At 39.5% G+C, this 22,390-nt stretch overlaps 3 protein-coding genes across 10 annotated transcripts; 2 read left to right on the top strand and 1 right to left on the bottom strand.

Moving 5' to 3' along the window:
- The first annotated feature begins 101 nt into the window (after window positions 1-101).
- LOC100120811 (multidrug resistance-associated protein 4) lies at window positions 102-14,995 on the top strand. 2 transcript variants are annotated; one of them, XM_008208796.4, is made up of 16 exons: window positions 102-427; window positions 6,539-6,842; window positions 7,023-7,133; window positions 7,254-7,388; window positions 7,624-7,828; window positions 7,937-8,159; window positions 8,238-8,907; window positions 8,996-9,497; window positions 9,569-9,856; window positions 9,932-10,161; window positions 10,237-10,760; window positions 10,833-11,063; window positions 11,147-11,493; window positions 11,562-11,807; window positions 11,886-12,188; window positions 12,269-14,995. In XM_008208796.4, the coding sequence occupies exons 2-16, from the start codon at window positions 6,769-6,771 to the stop codon at window positions 12,407-12,409; spliced, it is 4,230 nt and encodes a 1,409-aa protein (XP_008207018.1). In that variant the 5' UTR covers window positions 102-427; window positions 6,539-6,768; the 3' UTR covers window positions 12,410-14,995. The 2 variants fall into 2 exon arrangements, with proteins under 2 accessions (XP_008207018.1, XP_001604413.2); XM_001604363.6 differs by having other exon boundaries at window positions 103-427; window positions 8,993-9,497.
- On the bottom strand, window positions 13,433-18,698 carry LOC100120829 (type 1 phosphatidylinositol 4,5-bisphosphate 4-phosphatase). 4 transcript variants are annotated; one of them, XR_004345055.1, is made up of 8 exons: window positions 18,355-18,698; window positions 18,016-18,163; window positions 16,823-17,007; window positions 16,528-16,737; window positions 16,315-16,455; window positions 15,818-15,872; window positions 15,506-15,674; window positions 13,433-14,511 (listed from the first exon to the last, which is right to left on the bottom strand). XR_004345055.1 is itself a non-coding variant. In XM_008208797.4 (7 exons), exons 2-7 carry the CDS (start codon window positions 18,092-18,094, stop codon window positions 15,589-15,591), a joined length of 756 nt encoding a protein of 251 aa, XP_008207019.1. In that variant the 5' UTR covers window positions 18,095-18,163; window positions 18,355-18,627; the 3' UTR covers window positions 13,433-15,588. The 4 variants fall into 4 exon arrangements, 1 of the variants encoding a protein (XP_008207019.1); XR_512273.4 differs by having other exon boundaries at window positions 13,433-15,392; window positions 18,016-18,681; XR_512274.4 differs by having other exon boundaries at window positions 18,016-18,681.
- Window positions 18,699-18,728: 30 nt separating this feature from the next.
- On the top strand, window positions 18,729-21,986 carry LOC100120855 (mortality factor 4-like protein 1). 4 transcript variants are annotated; one of them, XM_031931265.2, is made up of 6 exons: window positions 18,759-19,204; window positions 19,660-19,739; window positions 19,946-20,066; window positions 20,153-20,677; window positions 20,762-20,931; window positions 21,016-21,986. In XM_031931265.2, exons 2-6 carry the CDS (start codon window positions 19,712-19,714, stop codon window positions 21,186-21,188), a joined length of 1,017 nt encoding a protein of 338 aa, XP_031787125.1. In that variant the 5' UTR covers window positions 18,759-19,204; window positions 19,660-19,711; the 3' UTR covers window positions 21,189-21,986. The 4 variants fall into 4 exon arrangements, with proteins under 4 accessions (XP_031787123.1, XP_031787125.1, XP_031787126.1 ...); XM_031931266.2 differs by having other exon boundaries at window positions 19,030-19,384; XM_031931262.1 differs by lacking the exon at window positions 18,759-19,204 and adding an exon at window positions 19,233-19,547.
- The last annotated feature ends 404 nt before the right edge of the window (window positions 21,987-22,390 follow it).

Here is a 22,390-nt window from a genome sequence, read left to right as displayed (position 1 = left end):
AGCAACTCAGCTCAGCTCTCTCTCAATCGGAGGCTGCTGATCTAGCAGCAGCTGTTTGGAGGGGACAAGCTATATAACTATACTGTACTCACCAGTGGCTGACGGGCCTGTATATAACGTAGATCACAACGATCACGCGTCAGTTGCCTTCGGCGGGCCCACTCACGCGTACCGTTTACACCGCGTGGCTGCAGTGCATGTGTATATACCCACACTGCTTCTCAGTGTGTCTCTACGGCGAGTTTTTCACAGATCAGAGGTTCACAGGTGACATAATTGTGCCTGAATACAGCTAGCGGAATACGCCGAGAAGAGGATTAAAAAGGACGGGAGAGAAGAGGTTAAGGTTCCTGAACTGCGAGTACCTATATATACTTACCACATGTTACTTACCACGACTGCAGAAGAACGCCGTCTGCTGTGACAGGTTGGTGTGTGTGTGTGTGTGTGTTATTTTGTTATTGTTGTGCTACTCTCGCACGTGCGGCTCTCTTTTCGCTTCGAGCGTAATTACTTATTCTATTAGTAAGAGGCTCGAGTTCACCATCGGAGGGCTAACAGAGGGATGTTGTTTGAATTCTGGACTAGCGGTTCGTTTGAAAAAGCACATGGGTACGAGGACTATGTCGTTAGAAATCAATGATTCTCGATAATTCGAAAACACTGACCACTTCGGTCTAATCGCACTGCCATGCACCTGACCGAAAACAAAAACGTCGACTCACGACCTCCTTTTATCCCAAACACGTACGCATCTTTCTGCAAGTCATTTTCGGTCGAAAAATCTCTTACTCTGAAATTCGACTTATGGCCATTCTATCCTACAGTGAGAAATTACTTGATCGACGTCGCGTTTCCGTTGGAAAGTAGGTTGAGAAACTATACTTACTGCTGTTTTTCTTCTCTATCTCTCTCTCTCTTATTGCGAGTGTCAATTTTACTCCCGAGATTGTAAGAAAAAGGGCAACGAAATGAGATTTATGAGTATCCCCGATGTGTGCCACGGAAGTGTCACGGAGTTGGCTCTGCGATAAATAGCGTGTAGTCGTATTTTGGGCAAAAGCGTTTCTCGCGATTGCGCAAACTAATTATTCGGAACGAGTTCGTAAGGCATCAGAATAAAAATTCGTGTATCTGAACTGCGAGAAGCGCAAGAATGGGGTTCAGATTGATTACTTTTATAATTGAAACAATAGGGAGGAAAGTTTCCAGCTCTCTCGTCACTTTTTGCGAAGGAAAGGCTCGTTATTGCGTTACGAGAGGGAATTCTCGAAGTCGTAACTTCGAGAGAAAAAATATATCTGAAATCGATGACAAGTATGCAGGAATTTTCATTGTGTTTTTAATCGCACTGTTGAGACTAATCGATTTATTCTCGTTCGCTCGGCTAGACACGAACAGCTGGTAAACGCACGAGAGTATTATTATATAGAATGAAAATATAAAAAAGTCCAACTCGCGCCTTTTATCGGGCTCATACATCAAACATTTGCCGTTTACCTTATCTCGCTACATAAAAGAGAAATCAATGTTACGCACATGGCCCAAAAGATATTCAATCCTTTATCTCTCTGTCGATAAAGCTCGACAAATTTGCATGGAACCCAACTTTCGTTAAAACGATTCTGTCGACATGCAGCAGCTTCTCCAAATTTTCTTCCCAGCACCGACTCATAAATAGCCATAAATAGCCTCTCGCAAAGCGATGACCAGCACGTGCGGACGTATGGCTCGCTCGCCATGGCGATAAGCGACTGTAAACCACGTGGGATCTCTATGCGTATAGCGAGTATTAATCGAAGACTGCCCTCAGCGGAGCATAACGAGAGGCAGCGCCCAACCCAAGCGCAGGTTCATCATCATCATCATCATCATCATCATCATCATCATCTGATACTCACTTGAATTAACAGGAAAGGCTGGCTCTCGCGCGCGTTCCTCAATTGCCGGCGACCGGCGTCGACAGGAACAGTAATTCGTCGCTCGTCGTGTAGTGCGATGAACTTGGCTCGTTATATAGTGCCGCTGCGAAAACTCGTGGGAGCGACGAGAGGCGAGTAAAAAAAAAAATAACAGTCTGCAGCCGATGTTTTTTTTTTTCGTTGCCTCGCGGGTTTATTCTTCTTGGGAATGATTATTGCTTGGCTTTGATTTAATCTGTGCGCGGGATTATTTTTTATTTTCGTGCTCACGTATCTCTTCCTCTTGTAGGTCGACTATATTGTTCAGATAACAATAATAATAAGGGGATATGACACTTTAGCTGAGTACATAGATCTGTTATCTCGATGGGATACACTTGTAAATAACGTACAAAAAACGGTAGCAGTCCGTGCTGGATCGAGATTTAACGACTGATATATTTGTTTTTTCTTCGAGGTGTATATAGCGCGTGCCGCATCAGTAGTCGCACATCCGTTCAGTGAACTTATTGTACGGGGTGCAGTCGACGCGGCTGAAACTGCACATCCACACGCGGATCATTTGGAAAGAATTCTTTACACTGCTCGTCTTAATTGAAGTTTAATTGTTGTTTACTCGCTCTTGCGACGAATATTTTGCGTTGACGTATACGTATCGGATTAATTTAAAAAGCCGCGAATCACGATGATTTATACTCGAGGTTAATCGATTACGCGCGACGGTTATCGTGATCAATTCTCACTCCCAGAGATGTGTCTCTTGCTCTCAAATTAAACGAGATAAGTGCTTTATCATTGTTTGCGGGAAATTTAAAGCGCGAATTACACATATACCCGTTGCATTATCTCCGAGAGTGTCTCTCATTCGAGCTGTTTTTCACTACGCTGCTGCGCAGCATATGCTTTTGTCAGTGAACCGATTTACGAATTTAGAAGTTCTGTACTCTGTAATCAGATTCAGTGATCCAAAAGCTTCGTTGCGAAATCGCACTTAGTGTCTTTCTCATTTTTTGCAAAAAAAAATTCAACGTCGTTTATATCCTAATCATATTCAATATCACGCAACCCACCGCGAAATTTGCGTACAAACTAAGAGCCGGCAAAAAAATCAATTTCTTTCGCAGTCTTTTTATCAGCGACACTTGTACTCTCTTCAATCGGTTTGTCGGACCGCAGAGCAGTTGATTTTCTTACGCTGTTCACTTGACTCGATAACTGAATCGCTTTTGGCATAGCGTCCCGTCGTCGTGCCGGAAATTATATAACAGTATATATAGCACCTACGGCGCTTAAGTGCGTGTGACATCATTCATTGGAGTATAACGGTTGCGGTTTTTCAGCTCTCGAAGACGACTCCTTTCACAGTAATTGTTCCGGAACTTTGTGCTCGTTTATTGATAACGTGGACATTTTTTCATACGATTGTAAAAGTTTTTCGGTTGAAAAATAAAAATAACTATAGCTATACGATTACCGTATAAACGTCAAAAGATCGAACCAAGTCTTTGTAAGGCATATTAGTCGTCGTCATCACGATTCGAATTAATTTGCGCGGCTACCGTGACCTTCGCCGTCTCTCTTGGCTCGTTTCTTATCACGTGTGCGTCGATGATTGCTCCGCAAAGTGCTGAATTATCACACATTGGCGACAGCAGCATCTTTTGACATTGATAAGGACTGATTAATTTTCTGATTTATTTAAAGTTTCTAGCGGGATATTGCGCGGCAGCTTGTTTCACTCTGAATTCTTTATCTCACAGCAGAAGGAAAGGAGTAATAACTTGGAGACGACGACGTTTGTGTCGTTATCAGCTTAGCCTATGTAATTACCAGCTAATTAAGCCGATTTTTGCGATACTAGAAAGCTCATCCGTCTCATGGAGATGTTAATTATTTTTGTAAAGTATAATGTAATGTAACGTGACATCGCTGACCGAAACTTATAATACATATTTCGCAGATTATCGCGTACTTGTTCGAGAAACGAGCAAATTTTCCTAACAGCCAGAATCGCCTCAAGGTTGTTTGTATTGTCGCAATCGCAGCTGGTGCTTTTTTCTTTCCTTCTTTTTTGCACAAACTGCTACGTAACCATAAGTAATACACCTGATATTGCTGCTGCAGCTCGTTGGATTCTCGTTGAATTCTCTGTTTCATAACTCGTGACTGGGCGTTTCCGAGGATCTGTGCATCCCTTCGACTTCGCCAGAAGCACAAAGGCAGCTCTGTATTTTGCTTCAGCTCACTTTTTTTTTTTTTTTTTTTTTTTCATTCTCGTAATCTCCAGCTGCCGCTGATTCAGCTCGCGATGAATGGATTTTATCTTTTACGGTTTTTATGACTCTGCAGTAAGCATCGCGAGAGAAAATTCAGTATCATGGAGATTTTTTTAACGACTTCCAGCATAAAAGTTTGAAATTTACAACTAATTTTAGTTGGAGGAAATCTTTCGCTTTTGCAATGCGTCATTGTTCGTTTTGCGTCTTATACTGTGCGACCGTTATACCATGTTCATAACTTTCGCCTTTTTCAAAGTGTATTTCACAGTTTGAGCTTTTACCGACTATAAAGAAAAAATAACCGACGGAAATTAAGAAATAAACGGTCTCATAATACGTGTCGACAGATTCAAAAATGTGCAAAATCATCGCGTAAGCTTCCATGCAATGACTAAGCATCACGACCATAACAAAAGGTTAAAGAGTCTGATTTTACATATCACCTGCGTATAATCTTCAGATAAGATAAAATAACTTATCCAGAGCAGCCTACCACTACGAATCTCAGGATGTTGTGTAAGGCATCTCGATCAGCCCTAATCTCCATGTAAACAAACAATACGAGGTGTCAACTCACTGTGAGATAGTACATGAGCTCGTTTTTTATACAACGTCCTACGCATAGATTATCGCTCGACTCGTCGACAATTAAAATTTCTGTCGTTCATTGAGCAAGAGACGATGTGAATCTGTGTAATTTTACAAGCTCAAAAACGTAACAAAAAACGCAAACAAATCAAGGTGTGTATTTAAATGACGAAGCTAGCTGGCGCGTGTGCTGTACATCACACGAAGTATAATTTTTGAATCATCAAAATAAATGTTTTCAACTCAACACAACTATGTGTAAACGCACTTCTATCTTCCGCAATTGTAGAAAAGATACAGGCGTGTGTGATAGCGGTGATTAAGCTAAGTAAAAGGCAAGCATGACTCTCCGATTCGATCGTTGATTGTCAGGATCTGTGCGTTGTGTGCAACCAATTGAGATTCCAGTATAGTATAGCACGTCCGATCGAGTTTTATTTCAAAGCGTCGAGTACGAGGATGGAAAACAGAGGCGCTCATAGCTCGACGAGACAATGAGCGGTTTGGATGCGATGGAACTGCGTGTGTCGTTGTAGTTAAGTTCGAAGATTAGTTTGGAGATATTCTATTGTTATTGCTAATTTATTCCAACGATTATTGCTCTCGCTATTTTAAGACGCGACCGGATGTCGTGGGCATTGATTTTGGTTATGTAATTGCTCGGATTATTTATGCAAAATATCTGTTTCGTATTCATCAGCTTCCAGTTGGCTCAATAATGATTGTGATCACACAACACTCGATGCGTCACTATTGTCTGAATGTCTTATCTTATCGTAGAAAAGTACATCCATATAGCAGAATTAGCTTATTAGCTCGCGAAATTATCAAAATACACTGTGATTTCTCGAAATCCTAATCCAAATTGGTTGACACTGTGATTCGTAATTGCATGAAAAAACAAAAAAATAACGTACTTCCCGTAAGGTTTGACAATATTATCAGGCATGTCATTCCGCAAACAGCATTTTTACAACATGTTGCTGTCGAATGTTATACTACTGTGTTCCGTACGTTGTAAGAATGAGAAGAAGAATGTAAAACGACGTAGTCACTTCGTTTTCTTATACTTATATGATGAAATTATATAAAACCCCGGTTATGAGAGTCGCAGACTAAGACTGACATTATGGTATTTAAATGACTCCAGAACTTTTGAGTGTAGGTGATAAGGAAGCAATGTTCGTTGGCAAAATAGATTGAATAATTTATGTTGGCACAAAGCGTTATTTACGTTAGTTTTGGCGATTGTGGTGCAACTTGTAATGCAGCGTCATTGCGAGTCATTGCACGACTGAGTATCGCGTTTCGACAAGGAGATTAAATGGAAGAAAATACTTCGGTATAAGAGCTCGATTTCAAAGTGACAAAAAAAAACTGATATGAAGTAGTACGTAAATTGTATTTGTGTATACAAAACAAACTTGAAAGCGTCGGAGATTCACTGTCCCATCATCAGCATTGATAACGAGACACTAGAAAAAAATCGTGATCGGCATGTACATGACTCACGATGGAAATCTATAATAGATGACTCTATCTAATCTTTAAAATCAAAAAATTAATCCATCACTGTTTTCCCACGCGCTTACACAGCAGTGTATAAGTGCAACTTCTTTTCACAATATATAGGGTATCATCGTCGCAACTTATACCTTACGAGACATAGTTTATTGCCGATATAAGCTCACACAGATAACACGATAAAGCGGCGATAATTAACTCTTGAATTTTCTTATATAAATACAGGAATACGCTGAGTGGAGCAATCGATCGTCACGAGTCCGAGCGTCAACGTCAACGATTATAGAAGATTTGTGTCCCGTTATCTAGTGCCAATTAAACATGCAATTTGCAGTGTGAAGGATCAAGATAAAGTGTCATTAATTCCTGAAAGTGTAAATACCGATCATTCCACCTAATCGAGATTCTTGGAACCTGAATGGATGCTACTGGGCATCCGATGAGACGCTACGATCATGGACAATACGAAAGTTACTCATAATCCCAATCCGAGGGAAAATGCCAACACGTTTTCAGTTCTATTCTGGTGGTGAGTACAATGCGTGTGTATATCGTTAATTTAACGAAATCGCCGATAACGATCGGCGACTCATCATCAGTATTCCCCGGCACGTCAGCGACACGAGATAGTGCGAACAAGACCGTGTTTCTTTGTGTTTTCGATTTGATTTTAAATAATTTTAACGTACGAATCTCGTTTGAATTAAAGGTGGACGGTTGGCTTGTTCAAAAAGGGCTACAGCAAGGTTCTCGGACCGGAGGACCTCTACGATCCAGTGAGCACTGACAGGTCCGCCGTACTGGGTGATCGGTTGGAAAAGTGAGTATACGGGAATGTACAGTTGTCTTGCGTAACGGCGGAAACGTCCGAGACGAATAAATAACGCTAGTGTCCTTCAATTATCCTCCTGTTTACACGAGTCTTCTTTATCCTTCACAGACGATGGCTGGCCGAAGTTTCGAACGCGAGGAAAGTGCAAAGGCGACCGAACCTCTTGAAAACAGTCTTTCGAACGTTCCTTTTCGAGTATTTTATCCTGGGATTGATTCAGATACTCAACGAGTTTGTTTTGAGGTGAGTGTGGGAAAAATACTGTAGCCACAAATACGTTAGTGACAAAGATTTAATCGTGGACAATGGAATAATTGCTGATGATTCTTATCTGCCGGCCGGTCTCCGAAATCTCCGATACCGATTTTTCCAGTAGCCGTTTTTTTTTCCTCTTATCGAAACGCAGTTAAAGTCAAGCTCTTTATAAATAATTTTAAATAACACGATTAGCATAATGAGACCGGATTTCCTTAAACAGGTTGGGCACACCAATACTACTCGGCGCTCTGCTCAGGCACTTCAAACCAGAGCCGACGACTACCTACGAGGCGGCGCTATGTTACGCCGGTGGAATATCAATCGCCATAGCCATAAACGCTATTACCATGAACCAGGGTCTTTTCGATGCGTTTCACATTGGAAGCAGGATCCGCATTGCCGTCTGCTCCATTGTTTATAGAAAGGTATTTTAGTTTACGAGCTTTTTTTTCAAATTGCAAAAACTAGTTTTTGATGGTTGATAAAAAAATAAAATGGATGACGAGCTCTAATCGTTGATTCATTAAAAACAGGCACTGAAGCTAAATCTCACTGCTCTCGGCGAGACGGCTCCAGGCAAGGTGGTGAACCTCGTGGCGAACGATGTCAACCGATTCGACCTGGTCTCGATTACCCTTCACCACATGTGGTCGGCGCCGATATCCGCCGTCATCATCTCGTACTTCCTCTACCGCGAAGCTGGTTGGGCTGGGCCAATCGGCATGATCGCCGTCTTCATAGTCGCTCCTATCCAGTGTAAGTGTTGCCTCGTTCGTTTTAAAATTAATTCAAAGAATACACCAATCTGATGGGAACGTTTTCACGCCGAAACAGCTTACACCGGCAAGCTGTCCTCGAAGTTCCGTCTGCAAACGGCGATAAAAACCGACGAGCGAGTCAGACTGATGGACGAGATAATCTCCGGCGTTCAAGTGATCAAAATGTACGCCTGGGAGAAACCCTTCTGCGCACTGGTGGGTCTGGCTCGTAAGCTCGAGCTTAGGGTCGTCCGGAAGGCTTCCTACATCCGAGGCATCTACATGACCTTCAATCTGTTCACGACACGTTGCGCGCTCTTCATGACCCTACTGACGCTGATGCTGTCCGGTGAAAACCTCACCGCTGATAAGGTCTTCGTCTTCTCGTCCTACTTCAACATCCTCGCGCAGACCATGACCGGTATGTTTGTGCGTGGCTTCGCCGAGATAGCCGAGTGTCTCGTCGCGTTGAGGCGACTCCAGACCTTCTTGACTTTCGAGGAGTTCCAGACCGGTAACGTCACCAACGATCTGCTCTTCTCGACAAGCAACGGAAGCGTCAACATAGATTCCAAGTACAATTCGACCAGGAGTCTTAAGCAGGATCTGCCGTACATCGACGAGGATGTGGGCTACGGCGATAGATCGGCCAATAGGGACCAGAATTTGGCTGTGTTGGCGAGCGATTTGCTGAAGAAGCAGGCCAATGGCGATGCGAAAGATGGTTATCACGTTAACAATATCAGGTGGGTTGAGAGATTTGGTGTAAATTGAAAGATGCTAAAAATACTTAAATTCGTAAAACGATAATAAAAATTTGATCCCAAACAGCAGTAGTAACCATAACCTCGATTCTCGTGATACCTGGGCGGTGAAACTTGACCATGTTACGGCCAAATGGGAGATCCACTCATCGGAGACGACCCTCGAGGACGTCAACCTGGAGGTGGAAAAAGGCAAGCTCTACATAGTCATCGGAATGGTTGGCTCGGGCAAGAGTTCCCTTCTTTCCACTGTCCTCGGCGAGATCAACCTGATCGAGGGTAACGTCAGGGTCAAGGGTGGCATCAGCTACGCCAGTCAAGAGGCCTGGGTCTTTGGCTCCAGCGTCAGGCAGAACATCATCTTCGGCCAAGAGTTCGACAGACAGAGATACCAGAAGGTGGTTAAGGCTTGTGCTTTGCAGAAAGATTTTAAACAGTTTCCTCACGGTGATCAGACCATCGTTGGAGAGAGAGGAGGCTCGTTATCCGGAGGACAGAAAGCTAGGATCAATTTGGCGAGGTCGATCTACAGGCAGGCGGATATCTACCTACTGGATGATCCGTTGAGTGCGGTAAGGATGTTTAACGAATAGTAGTGTCTACATGTTGGAATATCGCTGTAATTCCGAGGTCGATTTTGCAGGTTGACACCCACGTCGGCAAGCACTTGTTCAAAGACTGCATTCAGAAGTACCTGTATGGCAAGACTCGCATTCTGGCGACGCATCAGCTTCAGTTCATCAAAGGCGCTGATGCAATCATCCTTATAGACCAGGGTAAAATCAAGCAGTACACCGACTATCACAAACTGCTCACTGCACACCCAGAATACGGTACTCTCATTGCCGAGGAAAAGGCTGGAGATACGAGCGATGACTCCTCCATTGAAAGATCTCACATCAGACGGCAGTTCTCTTCGTCCAGTACCAGAGTGAGTTTTGGACCTGTAAACTGAATTTAATTTGTCTCTTGTAGGAAAGTGTATGACACGATTGTGATTTTACAGAGTCGAACACCGAATCCCAGCGGTGGGGAGACGGACGGAGAAGACGAGGAGGCGGACCAAGAGCAGTTGGCTGACAAGATCGAGGGAACGTCTCGTGGTGCCGTAAAGGGTAGTCTTCTGGTGGAATACTTTAGAGTTGGATCGAACATCATGTACTTGGGCGTGATAATATTCTTGTTTCTCATTACCCAGTGCGTAACTAGCTTCAACGATTACTTCGTCACAATACTGTGAGTACACACGCACAAGAATTCGACAATGTCGTGGTAAAAGAGAGTAAACTAAATCGATATTTCGCTTTTCAGTGTAACCGCCGAAGAATCCCGAGCCTACTACAAAGACCTCCACGAGCAGGAGCAAAATGGCACAGAGTTAATAGTGAGACGTAACGCCACAGTTCTGGACGAGGCGGACCTGTACCCGCGAAATAACTACATCTACGTATACTCGGCTGTCGTCTTCTCGATTTTCTTCATAGGCATGATCCGTTCCATTACCTTTTACAACATCTGTTTGAGCTGTAACCAGCGTATTCACGACCTCGTTTTCGGTGCTCTCATTCGTGCGAAGATGCGATTCTTCGATACTAACCCCAGCGGTAGAATCCTCAACAGGTTCTCGAAGGATATGGGAGCTATCGATGAGTTACTGCCAAAAGCGATGCTGGACGCGGGCCAGATCATCCTCGCGATGGTTGGTGCGATCGTGGTAGCCTGCGCCGTCAACCCTATCTTCCTGGTGCCTCTTTGTGCCATCGCGATTGTGTTCTTCTTTATCAGAAGGGTCTACCTGAAGACTAGCAAGAACGTGAAGAGGCTTGAGGGAATGAGTAAGTACGAATGAAAGAACGAGTTCATTGAGTTTGGTAACATTGCTAAATGAAATAATCTTTACGTTGCAGCTCGATCCCCAGTGTTCACACACCTTAACGCAACTCTCAACGGCCTGTCCACTATAAGAGCCTATAACGCTGAAACTATTCTTAAGAAGGAGTTCGATAAGTTCCAGGACGTGCACACTTCCTCTTGGTACATGTTCATCGCGACGAGTAGTGCCTTCGGCTTCTCCCTCGACATCTGCTGCTTCATCTTCACCACTTTGGTGACCTTCAGCTTTCTTCTTTTAGAAGACAGTAAGTTCTAACAGCTTCGATTCTCTTCTCTGCAAAATATAGTATAAAATTCAAGTTCTAATAATTCCTACTTCACTTTACAGACTTCTCGGGAGGTCAGGTGGGTCTGGCGATAACGCAGGTGATGGCGTTGACGGGTATGGTCCAGTGGGGAATGCGTCAAAGCGCCGAGGTGACGAACCAGCTGATGTCCGTTGAGCGAGTCCTCGAGTACACCGACCTGACGCCTGAGCCTAATCTAAGAGACAAAGGCATGTTGATGAAAAAGAAGAAGAAAGCTGCACGGGAGATCGAGGAGAGTATAGCCGAGACGCCCAAAGACTGGCCCAGTCATGGTTGCATTGAATTTAAGGGAGTTTACATGAGGTACGCCGAGGAAGAACCCCCGGTGCTCAAGGGACTTACGCTCAGGATCAAGCCTACGGAGAAGGTAGGCGATGATTTTTTTTTTCATCCTTTCTTCCATAGATATCGTTTATTAAAGATATACAAACACAGGTCGGAATCGTTGGAAGAACGGGAGCCGGAAAGTCGTCCCTCATTTCCGCTCTGTTCAGACTAGCCATGGTCGATGGTGTCATAGAGATCGACGGAATCGATACCGGGACCATCGCGTTAGAGGACTTGCGCAAAAACATCTCGATCATTCCCCAGGATCCCGTTCTGTTCTCGGGAACTCTACGTCGCAATTTGGATCCTTTCAACGAATTCTCCGACCAGCTTCTGTGGGCAGTTTTGGAAGAGGTACATAAAAACTATATGCAGCAGCATGAAGTTTTTTCCAGTTATTTTTCTAAATTTAACCAATGTGTATTTTAATAGGTCGAACTGAAAGACGCCGTGATAGCAAGCGGTCACGGCCTAGATAATCGAGTTCTCGACCGCGGCTCGAATTACAGCGTCGGACAGCGTCAGCTGATCTGTTTAGCTCGAGCTATTTTGCGAAACAATCGCGTACTGATGCTGGACGAGGCGACGGCCAACGTCGACCCGCAAACCGACGCCCTGATCCAGCGTACCATTCGTACCAAATTCGCGCCTTGTACCGTACTGACGGTGGCGCATCGATTGAATACCATTATGGATAGTGATAAAGTGCTTGTTATGGATAGAGGACGACTTGTGGTGAGTAATTTGCTGAATTTTTGAGATTCGTTCCTTTTATTTTATTTAAAACTGTTTACACAACGATATTCATTTTGTAGGAATACGATCATCCGCACATTTTACTGCAAAAATCACACAGCCAATTCACATCGCTGGTGAGGCAAACCGGCCGTGCCATGTTCGAGCAGCTGTGCAAAGTCGCGCGTGAGGCTTACACAGCCAAGCACAAAAACGACTGATCATTACGATGGCTTGAGAATTACGTATCTGACAATAGCAATCTACGGTCACTGCTATGAAGCTTCAATTCTTGTCTACAGAGGAACAGATCTTTGATAGGGATAAAGATATTATATACATATTATTGTGATATGTATGAGAGGAGATTGTCAATTTGCGCGGAAGACGATTTTCGATAGGTCTTGATATATATACACACATACACACTTAACTGTAAGTTACATTTTGTACATACAACTATTTAAGTCTGGATGAATGACTACTGTAAATTCTGTTGAGTTTGAAAAGTATGATTGATATATGTATAGAAACCAAAAACGCTGACGCTTTTCGTCAGATATATTTTACGAATCTAGCAAGAAGTATTATAATGTTGCTTGTATAAGAAGAGATTTCTATCAATTCCGTGAAAATATTTCAATTAATGTATCTAACAATTATTGCACATGTAATGTAGAACGTAGTGTATGTCGTTTAACGATTTTCAGGTGTTAAAATGTGATAAGGTAAGCATGTTTAATAACTTGGAAGTATAGTGCAACTAAATGCGACGACTCAGCATGATACAATCGCGAAAAAGAACAGTAAAGTTCTTGCCTTAAAGAGATACTTATTTTTTATATAGTTTTTCGATAAAATACTACTGCCAAAAGATACCTACTCGTACTTTCGTACATTTATATCTATATACCAACATGATCCAAGCATTGTTTGTACCTTGAAAATTTGTATATCGATTTCTTACGATAATTTAAATATGTAACTGTATTAAATGTAACATAGACTGTACTTATAGGAATATATATTTTTTTCTAATATTTAAATTTAATTAAAAGTGTACAAAGATTATGCGTCGATTAAATTATGCGAGAATTAGACGTTATTTTGTTGAAAATATGAGTATTCATATCAATATAAACATTATTTTATATAAGGGCGTCTTTACTCTTGTATGAAAATTATAAAATAAATTGATTAATTGTTTTAAACATTTTGGGGTTTGATAATGATTAAAAACCATATAAGATTCATAATTTTTATTTTCGTTACAGATAATATGCAGACGAATACAGATTTTACAAAACCAATTTTGCATGAATCAAAAGACGCATGCAAGATTTGAGTATAGGTGTGCAGATCAAGGCGCAGAATTACTTTTCAATAACTCATTAATTAATTTAACATGAAGTTTCAATTCAATTTTATACAAAATAACAATAAGACAGAATGCGCAATAAAAAGTAATTCTGCGTTATTTTGCACATTAATAATTTTTCCAACGAAATTTCATCAATGCACATACTTTATACATTAAATCCCGTTGAAATACTCAATGCGGTACACTTTTATCCGTAGAATCCTAGTAATTATTACTCCGTCAGACTTTAAAAAGTTGAATCGCATTATTTAGGACCCATCACTTTTTCCTGATTATATACAAAGTAAAGTGCAAAACATTTTTCTCCTTTTCTTGTATCTCTCAAAACAAATTACACTTTTACGTTAGTTTTTATCGTTATTTACTGTTATATATAAAATCTTATTGTTTTTGTCATGCTATCCTACCCTGCCTGTTAATATATAAACGTACTATAGCTGGAAAAAAATATGAGTGATATTGTTTATACTGGAGAAATACTTTGCAAAAGACAAAGAATTCGAGTAAAATGTAGCAGGTGTAACTTTTCGATTATGTGTTAAAAACAAATGCTTTTATAATGCTTGAAACCCACGTCAATGGGAAATACGTCACCTGTTTCTTGAATGATAAATTACAAGAGAACAGAGTCACTTTATTCTACAAAATCAGTGTTTAGAAGGAAATTAAGAAAACGTTATCAGTAAAAATTATCAAGACTGGTCAGATGTTTGCTTAATTCATATTTACCAGATCGTTTGTCGAAAAACCCATTACGTGGAAAAAAAGGTAATTTTGATAAAAATTAAAAAATAAATTTATTTTTGTTTTAATTTACAATTTCATAATATATACAGAGAGATCATTACATTTATAAAACTTTTAAAACGGTTTAGGAATAACCTAAATCATTTTTCAATTCTGTCAATGGCCTTATCCATTCTGAAAAATAGATCCTCGGTACTGCAATAATAAAGAATAGCAAATGTACAATTGGAATAGTTAAGAAAATAAATTAAAAAATTACGCGTTTATTTATTTTTTTCTTTATAATTTTTACTGAAAATATTATCTCAATACCCAAAAGCATTTTTCAAATAATTTCAAATGAAAATGTTAAGAAGAGAGATACTTTTACGTATAAATTAAACAATAAAAATATAAAAAAATTGGCTACATAATTTCAGTGCAACTCTGTCCTCTGTCTAAGATCGCGTCACAGTTTCGCGATCACGTGGAAGAGCTTTTTTTTCTCATTCAATCTCCTCTGTTATCCGTACTTTAACATGCGGTATATCTTTCACTTTATATACTCGTTCGCATACATATATATTGCGCTCAGGCGTGAAACTTTCAAATATACAATTTTTGGTTCTAATCGATTCTTCTTAATAGATTTAAAAAAGAAATAATCAAAATGTACTCGAATCTTAAAAAAAAAGAAAAACATCACTAATATATTACGTTTTTAGTATGCAATTGATATTTGATGCAGAAAATAATTTTGATAATGTCTTCTTTAAATCGTGAATTGCTGAATACGTTGTAAGTAAGCGAACAAAAAGTGTAGATTTGTACATTTTAATGCATTAAAGGATCACACGTCGGGTGCCGAGTTCCAACTGTTTTTTCCTTTTTATTTTGTTCATTGTAGCCTCGCTTTATAGTTCGAGTGTCATCTAAAGTTACATCGATAAGAAATTGAATGTCTACTTCGATTTCAGAGCCTGTTCAGTCGGAACGATGGCTTGATTTTATATAGTTCATTCATTAAAAAGAAATCTTGAGAAAAATTCAAATATTTACTAAATCTTAAGGAATCGAAGAAGCAGCATGTTCAATCGCTTAAAAAAAAAACCATTTATATCGTTTTCAGTACTAAAAATATTTTCTTAGTTTGTTTACTGTGTTTTCTTAATCACGTATAGCTTGTTTAATTTATTATAATCATACTCACTGTAAACTTATCTAAATCGATTATGCAATTATAATGATAAAAATTATTCTGCGATTTAACAGCCTTCGACATTTCTAATAAAACTACATGGGACCCTCTATGAGACTAATCTTCATTGTACAATAATAGAGGCTTCTTCCAAGGAAAAGAAGCGCTAAAAGGAATGCACCTAAAAAGAAAGCAATCTAATTAATATGTTTTATTTGGAAATCATTTTTGGATGTTTTGAAACTTTCAATTGTAATAAGATTAAGTTATCTGCAATTATTATTAAGTTTGTTGTAAAAAAAAAATGATAAAATTGTTACTCACCAACATAAGCAACATAAATTCCTCCATTTGCTTTTACAAGTGCATATGTTCCAACCTTGAAAAAATAATTTATCAGTTAATAATGCTCATAAAAATTAATAGTAAAGCTTTATTTGTACATTCGCATCATAATCAGCTATATTAAATTTTACGCATCAAAATCAAGTCTCTTTAGTTCGGATTTCTAAAATCTCAGTTTCAGCAATATTTGGCCGCAAAAATACGTGGGCGTTCTATTATAGTGATGACTCAACATTAACATCTGTATTTCTTTTCTTCATTCAACATGTATATTATCAATAGCTTCTCCGTTCGCGTCTGTTTGTTGACTTTATTCCGCATTGGTAACCACGAATTCCGAACATTCGATAATTTGAACTAAGTTTTTAAATTGAGAAATCTTATACAATAATGAAAAATAAAAATAAAAAAATTGATTGATTTTGTAGCATTCTTATAGATTGATTATAAAATTTTTAGAAAACTATTGAGCTTACCGTTACAGCAATACCAAGGACTAAACAGATAACTCCAAGAATAATAAAAAGGATTCCACGTCCCCTTGCAAAATCTGGTCCAACAGATGAGACTTTTCGACAATGTGGACAACGAGCCAAAGCATTGTTCAATGTATTAAACTGAAAAACGTAATATTAATTAGCACATTCAAGTAGTTTTCCCTGTCAGAATCTAAAAATTGTAATACATACCAAAAATGTATCATGGCAATGAGCACAGCAGACTCGACACATTCCAGGCATTGACAAGACTGGTGGTGTCACCGGACTTGGTGCCAGATTAATAATTCTTTTACAATTAGGCCTTGGGCAGGCAATCCTCTGTGATGAACTTTTGCATATGAGCAGGCAATTGCATGGACAACGCACATACTTCTTACCAGGAGGAGCATTCTTGATCGGCTACAAAATACAGTTACAGTTATTTCAAGATTCTTTTATAGTAAGATATCCTCATATAACATTTTGGAGAATGTATCAAACTTACAGTAGCTTCATTGCATTGACTGCACTTGACAACGTGCTGATCTCTCTTGCCAGATATGTCAATCATAGCTTGACATACTCGGCAGGTAACCATGTGCATACTACCTTGACTAGCTTGATACGATGGTGGCAATTCATCAGGACCAATTGGAGCAACCGTATTAACTTGCTGCTGTGCTTCTGCTCCTGAAAATTTGTTAAATAAAGTTAATATTCATATGTGCTGTAAAACAGTCAACAAATCCAGCAAAAGTCAAAACAGTTGTAACTTCTTCAAGGTCAGAAGATTATTCTCTTAATGATAACTCAGTCAAAACTAGAGTAAATACTCATACACGTATATTTTACAGTTGATTAAAAGTAGCTTTTAAATGTGTCAATTACTATCTTTGTATGAGTATATTTGAACAGTTTCATGCAATGTGAAAGTTTTCCTGCTTCCTGCACAACAGTCATTTAATTTATCTAATTAAAGGATGTGATATAGATATAGATACATCTTTGTATTTTGATACATTTCTAAAAAGTTTTTATCTTGTGCATTGAATTTACTGTATATTGATTCATAAACTGTACTAGAGCAGTTTTCAAAGTCAGCTATGTTATAAGTACACTTTATCTGAACTGTTTATTACATTTTGTGAATCATGCCAACGTATAGGAAAGTTGACTGTTACCGTGACAGTCAGTTCATTGCTTTCATTTTGTATTCACACAAAGAATCACTTAATAAGATCCAGTTATACACATTATATATTACAAGAAATCTCAAAGATAAAAGAGTGACTGATTTATTTTAGTCAGCGATCAATTATCTTGAAGAAAATTGGAGCTTCTACAACATTTTCAACATTCTTTGTAACGAATTTAAACTAAAATTCAATATTTCACAATGTCCCTATCATACGCACATTCAATTCCAGCAAAACACCACTGCTCCAAAACCCCAACTCGGCCAAAGCTTCCTATCCAAAATCTCTCCAAAGCAACCATCCGTTCCATACATCCAGATCCACCCAACTCATCATCGTTCTCAACACATTCAGATCCGAGCCAAAGCACAAAGAGCATAAAAAGCGTATATACATCAACTGCCTGGGTGCATTAGCCAAATAGCATACATCCCGTCTCGACGATTTAAAGAGCCACAATAAACAGTAACGAGTATATCGATAAAGTTAACACACAACTCACCTGCCACTTCGCTGCTGCTGTAGTTGACATTTTCGTTCTTGAGCAGCGGTTGACGCTCGTTCTCCTTGCCGTCGCCCATGTCTACGTCGACGTCCTCCTCCTGGAAAAGCTGCCTACTCCCGTGGTAGGCTCGCGACGACGATAATACCTACACTGACAGAGGCGCAGATGACGATGAGGGGAGGAGCGGAATGAGAGACAGAGACGGAGCGAGAGAGAAAGCCGAGAGACGAAAACACACAAACAGCAACCGACACCTCGCGTGATTCCCGGACACTATACCCGCTGCTGACTGGGAAATAGGAATGCACGTATGTATATAGATATATCTATGCGTGCCTATGCCTGTTTCTTCTATGCGGCTGGACTTGATTTGATAATACTACAGTTGACCGTAGAGAATGATTCTCTACGTCATTCTTCCTCCGCGATGTTCCTGATGTGCTTATTATCTTCTTAGTTCTCGTCTCTTCGCCGAGAGAGAGAGGGAGAGAGAAATAGCACACACCACTGCACTGCGCTTGCGTAGGTATATGTATATATAAGTGTGTCTTTAAAACACGATGATCCGAGGAGCTATGAATCACATCACACCGCGAATGTCGACATGATAATGCAGGCTCGTATACGCGATCGCAGCACATATGTTCGTGTCGTTTCCTCGACCCTTTGTGTGGGTGCGCGATCTGATTCGCGGATCCTCGGGTTGGGTTGGGTCTGTCTTCTGACCGTCACTCTATGCAGTCTATTATGCTCCCGCGATAGACAACTTTGATAATTCCTCTCTTGACACTTTCACGAGCTAATCAGTTTTTCTTTGTTCGAGATAACCCAGCGACTCTATTGATTGTTGTGCAGGGTCAGTTTAGTGAAAGAGACCGTCAGGTTACACGATCGATCGACTTAGTGGTTTGAGTGGTTATAACGCTTTACCCGTTTCGGCGAATCGCTGGAAGGTTCTAACAGCAGAAGACGTTTCTCTCGTAGCTCGCGCTCCGATTTGTTCCTCGACTCTTTTCATCAATTTCATCCTTTTGCGGTGGCTTTCGATGTTTATCGGATAAAATTGAAAAATATCGATAACGCGGTGATGTATCGTCGCGTGCGTATCAATTATCGGCGTTATTACCATTGATACTCCAAATATCGATGAAATATCGGCCAGGACTAAGTACTCCGAAAGATCCAGGTAAAGAAATTAACGAGCGCGAGAGGGGAGGTGGGGGCGGAAGAAATTTACACTATATATCTATACTCGCGGCTGCAACCCTACTGGTGCGCCGACGACAAGGCGTCGCGGAAAGGCCCAAGGGTGGGCCTAACCTAAGCATCATTCGGCTTTTGGCAGGCACAAGAGAAGAGGGCCTACGTATAAATTCTAATATTCGTAACTGCATACTTTGACCGTGAAATTTGGATTATTGAGTGTGATATTCTTGTGATCGATGTAGTACTCTTTAAAAGATTCTTGTTGCCAAGTTCTTTGTGGTTATCGAGTGTCATGTTACTCTTACGTTCTTCTGAATGATACAGTACTTATTAAATCAATTACACAGATACTCCAGTTTCTACGTTAATACTTGCCCAGCGTTAAATATTTAACGCAAATTGTTACACTGGCATAACGTTCCGTATTTTCTGCAGACTCTCGAGACAAAAACGGAATACACTAACAAAATTTTCAGCACACTGGAAAATGCCCCCGAAATGCAAATTCCAAGAAGGTACGGTGCTTGTTTTGATCGCTGTAATTATTTCTTTAACTCCAAGTTTTGTGTTAGATATATACGAGTTGCTTTGACGAAGATTCGTACGATTATCGGCACGAAGCCGACTTTGCGCGTCTCTTTACTTTTTTTGTAAACTTGTAATCTTAGTGTTGTAGAAAAATCATTTGTGTGTTTACATTAGTATCTTGTGATTTTTTCAGGTGAAAAAGTTCTGTGCTTTCATGGTCCACTCATATATGAAGCTAAGTGTCTGAAGTCTTCCTTCTCGAAAGATGAAAAGCAGATAAAGTATTATATACACTACGCTGGTTGGAATAAGAAGTAGGTTAATCAGCAAATAAAGCTCGTATATTTCTTCAGTTACGAAAGCATTAAATCTCTAATGAAATTTATAATGTAATTTATAGCTGGGATGAGTGGGTACCTGAAGAACGAGTACTGAAGTTCAACGACACAAACGTGCAGAAGCAAAACGAAGTACGGAAAGTGCATGAACAGGCGAGCAATAAGCAGAATAGGAAAAGTGGTGGTACATCCAAAGTTCAAGGTAGACGGAGCGAAGGAGGTAGGGACAAGGAAAAAGACAGTGACAGCAGAGCGAGCACACCTGTGGCACTTCTGGAGAGAACACCCAGCAGAGCCAGTAAGTCTGGAAGTGCACTCACACCGACGTCCTCAAGCGATTCACCACTGGAGGCACCACGCAAAAAACGAGGGCGACCAGAGCCTTCGGATGAAGCAGAAGAGTATACAGTTAAACAACAAATTCATATAACAATACCTGATGATTTGAAGTATCATCTATTGGATGAATGCGATGTTATAACAAAACAAAAGAAGCTGCCTTCTTTGCCTATGAGTATTACTGTAGAAAAAGTTTTAAACGATTACATAGAAGCAATTGAAAGTGGAAAGATTAATGGTGTAAACAAGTAAGAATTTTATCTAACAACAATATAACTCTATATATTTTAGGTGTGTTTTGATCATTAATATTTTTTTCTCTTTTTTTTCAGGGAAAGTGCTATAGAAGTGACAAAGGGTATACGGGAATACTTTAATGTATCCATAAATATACAACTTTTGTATTCTTGGGAGAGGCCACAATTTGAAGATATGGTGCCTGAAGACTCTGATGTCTTACCAAGTAGTTTATATGGACCCTATTATCTATTACGATTATTTGGTATGCATTGCAATAAACGATTGATATTTTACTGATTCTGGGATTGAAAAATAATTATATCAATAACTGTTAATCTTTTTCCAGTTAAACTCGGAGACATGTTGTCTTATACCACGTTTGACGAAAAAAGTACTCAGCTATTATTGACACATTTTCATCATTTCCTCCAATACTTGCAAAATAATAGTGCAAGTATATTTCAACTGCAAGATTATAAGGACCCTTTGCCAGATTATAATAAAAAGTTTGCAAAATAGTTGTATGAAAATGGAGGATTAAGTTTAGCATCTTGTAAGCAAAGAAGACTGCAAAACGTTATGGGATAACGTTATTTTTTATCTCGTTCAATACAGCGAAATTATATATTTTTTTAATGGACGAATTATATACATACAAATTATATTATTTTATGTAAATAGTAATGATTGGTTTTCAGGATGAATTCATTTTGGTGCCTTGCAAAAGAGACATTATTTTGATGTTTTTTTTTACATCAATAGTAATAAAATGTTTTAAAATATTAGACCTAAAGAACAGTGTAGTGCTTAATTTTTAATTTTATTAATGTAATTCATAATGAATCATGTGATAAGCACCAATAAGCGTAATTTGTCCTGAAAATCATCGCATAATGACAACTTTTAAAAAAAATGAATTTAAAAAATGATTTGAAAGTCAAAATTGACGCGAACAAATATGAAATTTCCATGGAAGCATTCAACTTTACCGAATGCAGAGTACTCTGCGAATTTTGCAAACTTGAAAAAATCCAATCAACAAGCTAAACAATTATACAAGATCAACAGAAGTGTGATATTATTACATGTAAACCTATTTATTATAAACTTCAATTACCGTAAGAGATGTAATACTACAAAAATCATATCTCATCAATATAGCATGATCAAATTGTCCTGCTCATGAATGCATTTTTCATGGCAACTTGTACAACTATTCAGAGCGTGTAACTTACAAATTACCTCTGCTCTTCATAAACAAAAAGTATAACGACGAGGAAGAAAAAATGATAATAAAAAAAGAAATAAGCGCACGAACCAACGTGGAAACAGTTATTTTTTACGAGCCTTCTCCCTAGCTGCAACTGCTCGCGATAAATCTAATTGATTTTGTGTCAAGGGTGCGAAGGTACACAAATAACCGGCGCTATCTTACAATCGTTATCCGCATTCATATTTATGAAGCGCGCGCGATAGGACAATGAGAAAGTATTTTTCGAATATTTGTTTGTGTGCTTGACTTTTCGGCGCTTGTGTGATGAATCGTATCTTATACGCTTTTGTTTTAAACATTTAACTGGGCGGGGAAGTGAGAATTGGTTTTTGACGTTTTTATCGTTTCGGAAGATGAATCGCGGGTATCCCGAAAAAAGATTGATTAACGTATATTTTTTTATTTATTATACTGATGCCACCTTCGAAAGTTTTCTTATTTAAAAAAT

This window comes from Nasonia vitripennis, chromosome 5 (genome assembly GCF_009193385.2).
Source record: "Nasonia vitripennis strain AsymCx chromosome 5, Nvit_psr_1.1, whole genome shotgun sequence".
NCBI classification, from domain to species: domain Eukaryota; kingdom Metazoa; phylum Arthropoda; class Insecta; order Hymenoptera; family Pteromalidae; genus Nasonia; species Nasonia vitripennis.
Note: the sequence above shows the minus strand (reverse complement) of the source record. Positions and strands in the feature narration are given on the sequence as shown.

Bases quoted from the DNA above. Each gene is read 5' to 3' on its own strand.
- LOC100120811 (XM_001604363.6), top strand. From the start codon at position 6,769: ATGGACAATACGAAAGTTACTCATAATCCCAATCCGAGGGAAAATGCC. The intron at 7,389-7,623 runs GTGAGTGTGGGA...TTCCTTAAACAG, and splicing joins CTCAACGAGTTTGTTTTGAG to GTTGGGCACACCAATACTAC. The intron at 8,908-8,992 runs GTGGGTTGAGAG...GATCCCAAACAG, and splicing joins TATCACGTTAACAATATCAG to CAGTAGTAACCATAACCTCG.
- LOC100120829 (XM_008208797.4), bottom strand. From the start codon at position 18,094: ATGGGCGACGGCAAGGAGAACGAGCGTCAACCGCTGCTCAAGAACGAA. The intron at 16,738-16,822 runs GTAAGTTTGATA...TGTATTTTGTAG, and splicing joins GTCAATGCAATGAAGCTACT to CCGATCAAGAATGCTCCTCC. The intron at 15,675-15,817 runs GTGAGTAACAAT...CTTTCTTTTTAG, and splicing joins AATTTATGTTGCTTATGTTG to GTGCATTCCTTTTAGCGCTT.
- LOC100120855 (XM_031931262.1), top strand. The intron at 20,067-20,152 runs GTAGGTTAATCA...TGTAATTTATAG, and splicing joins TACGCTGGTTGGAATAAGAA to CTGGGATGAGTGGGTACCTG. The intron at 20,678-20,761 runs GTAAGAATTTTA...CTTTTTTTTCAG, and splicing joins AAGATTAATGGTGTAAACAA to GGAAAGTGCTATAGAAGTGA.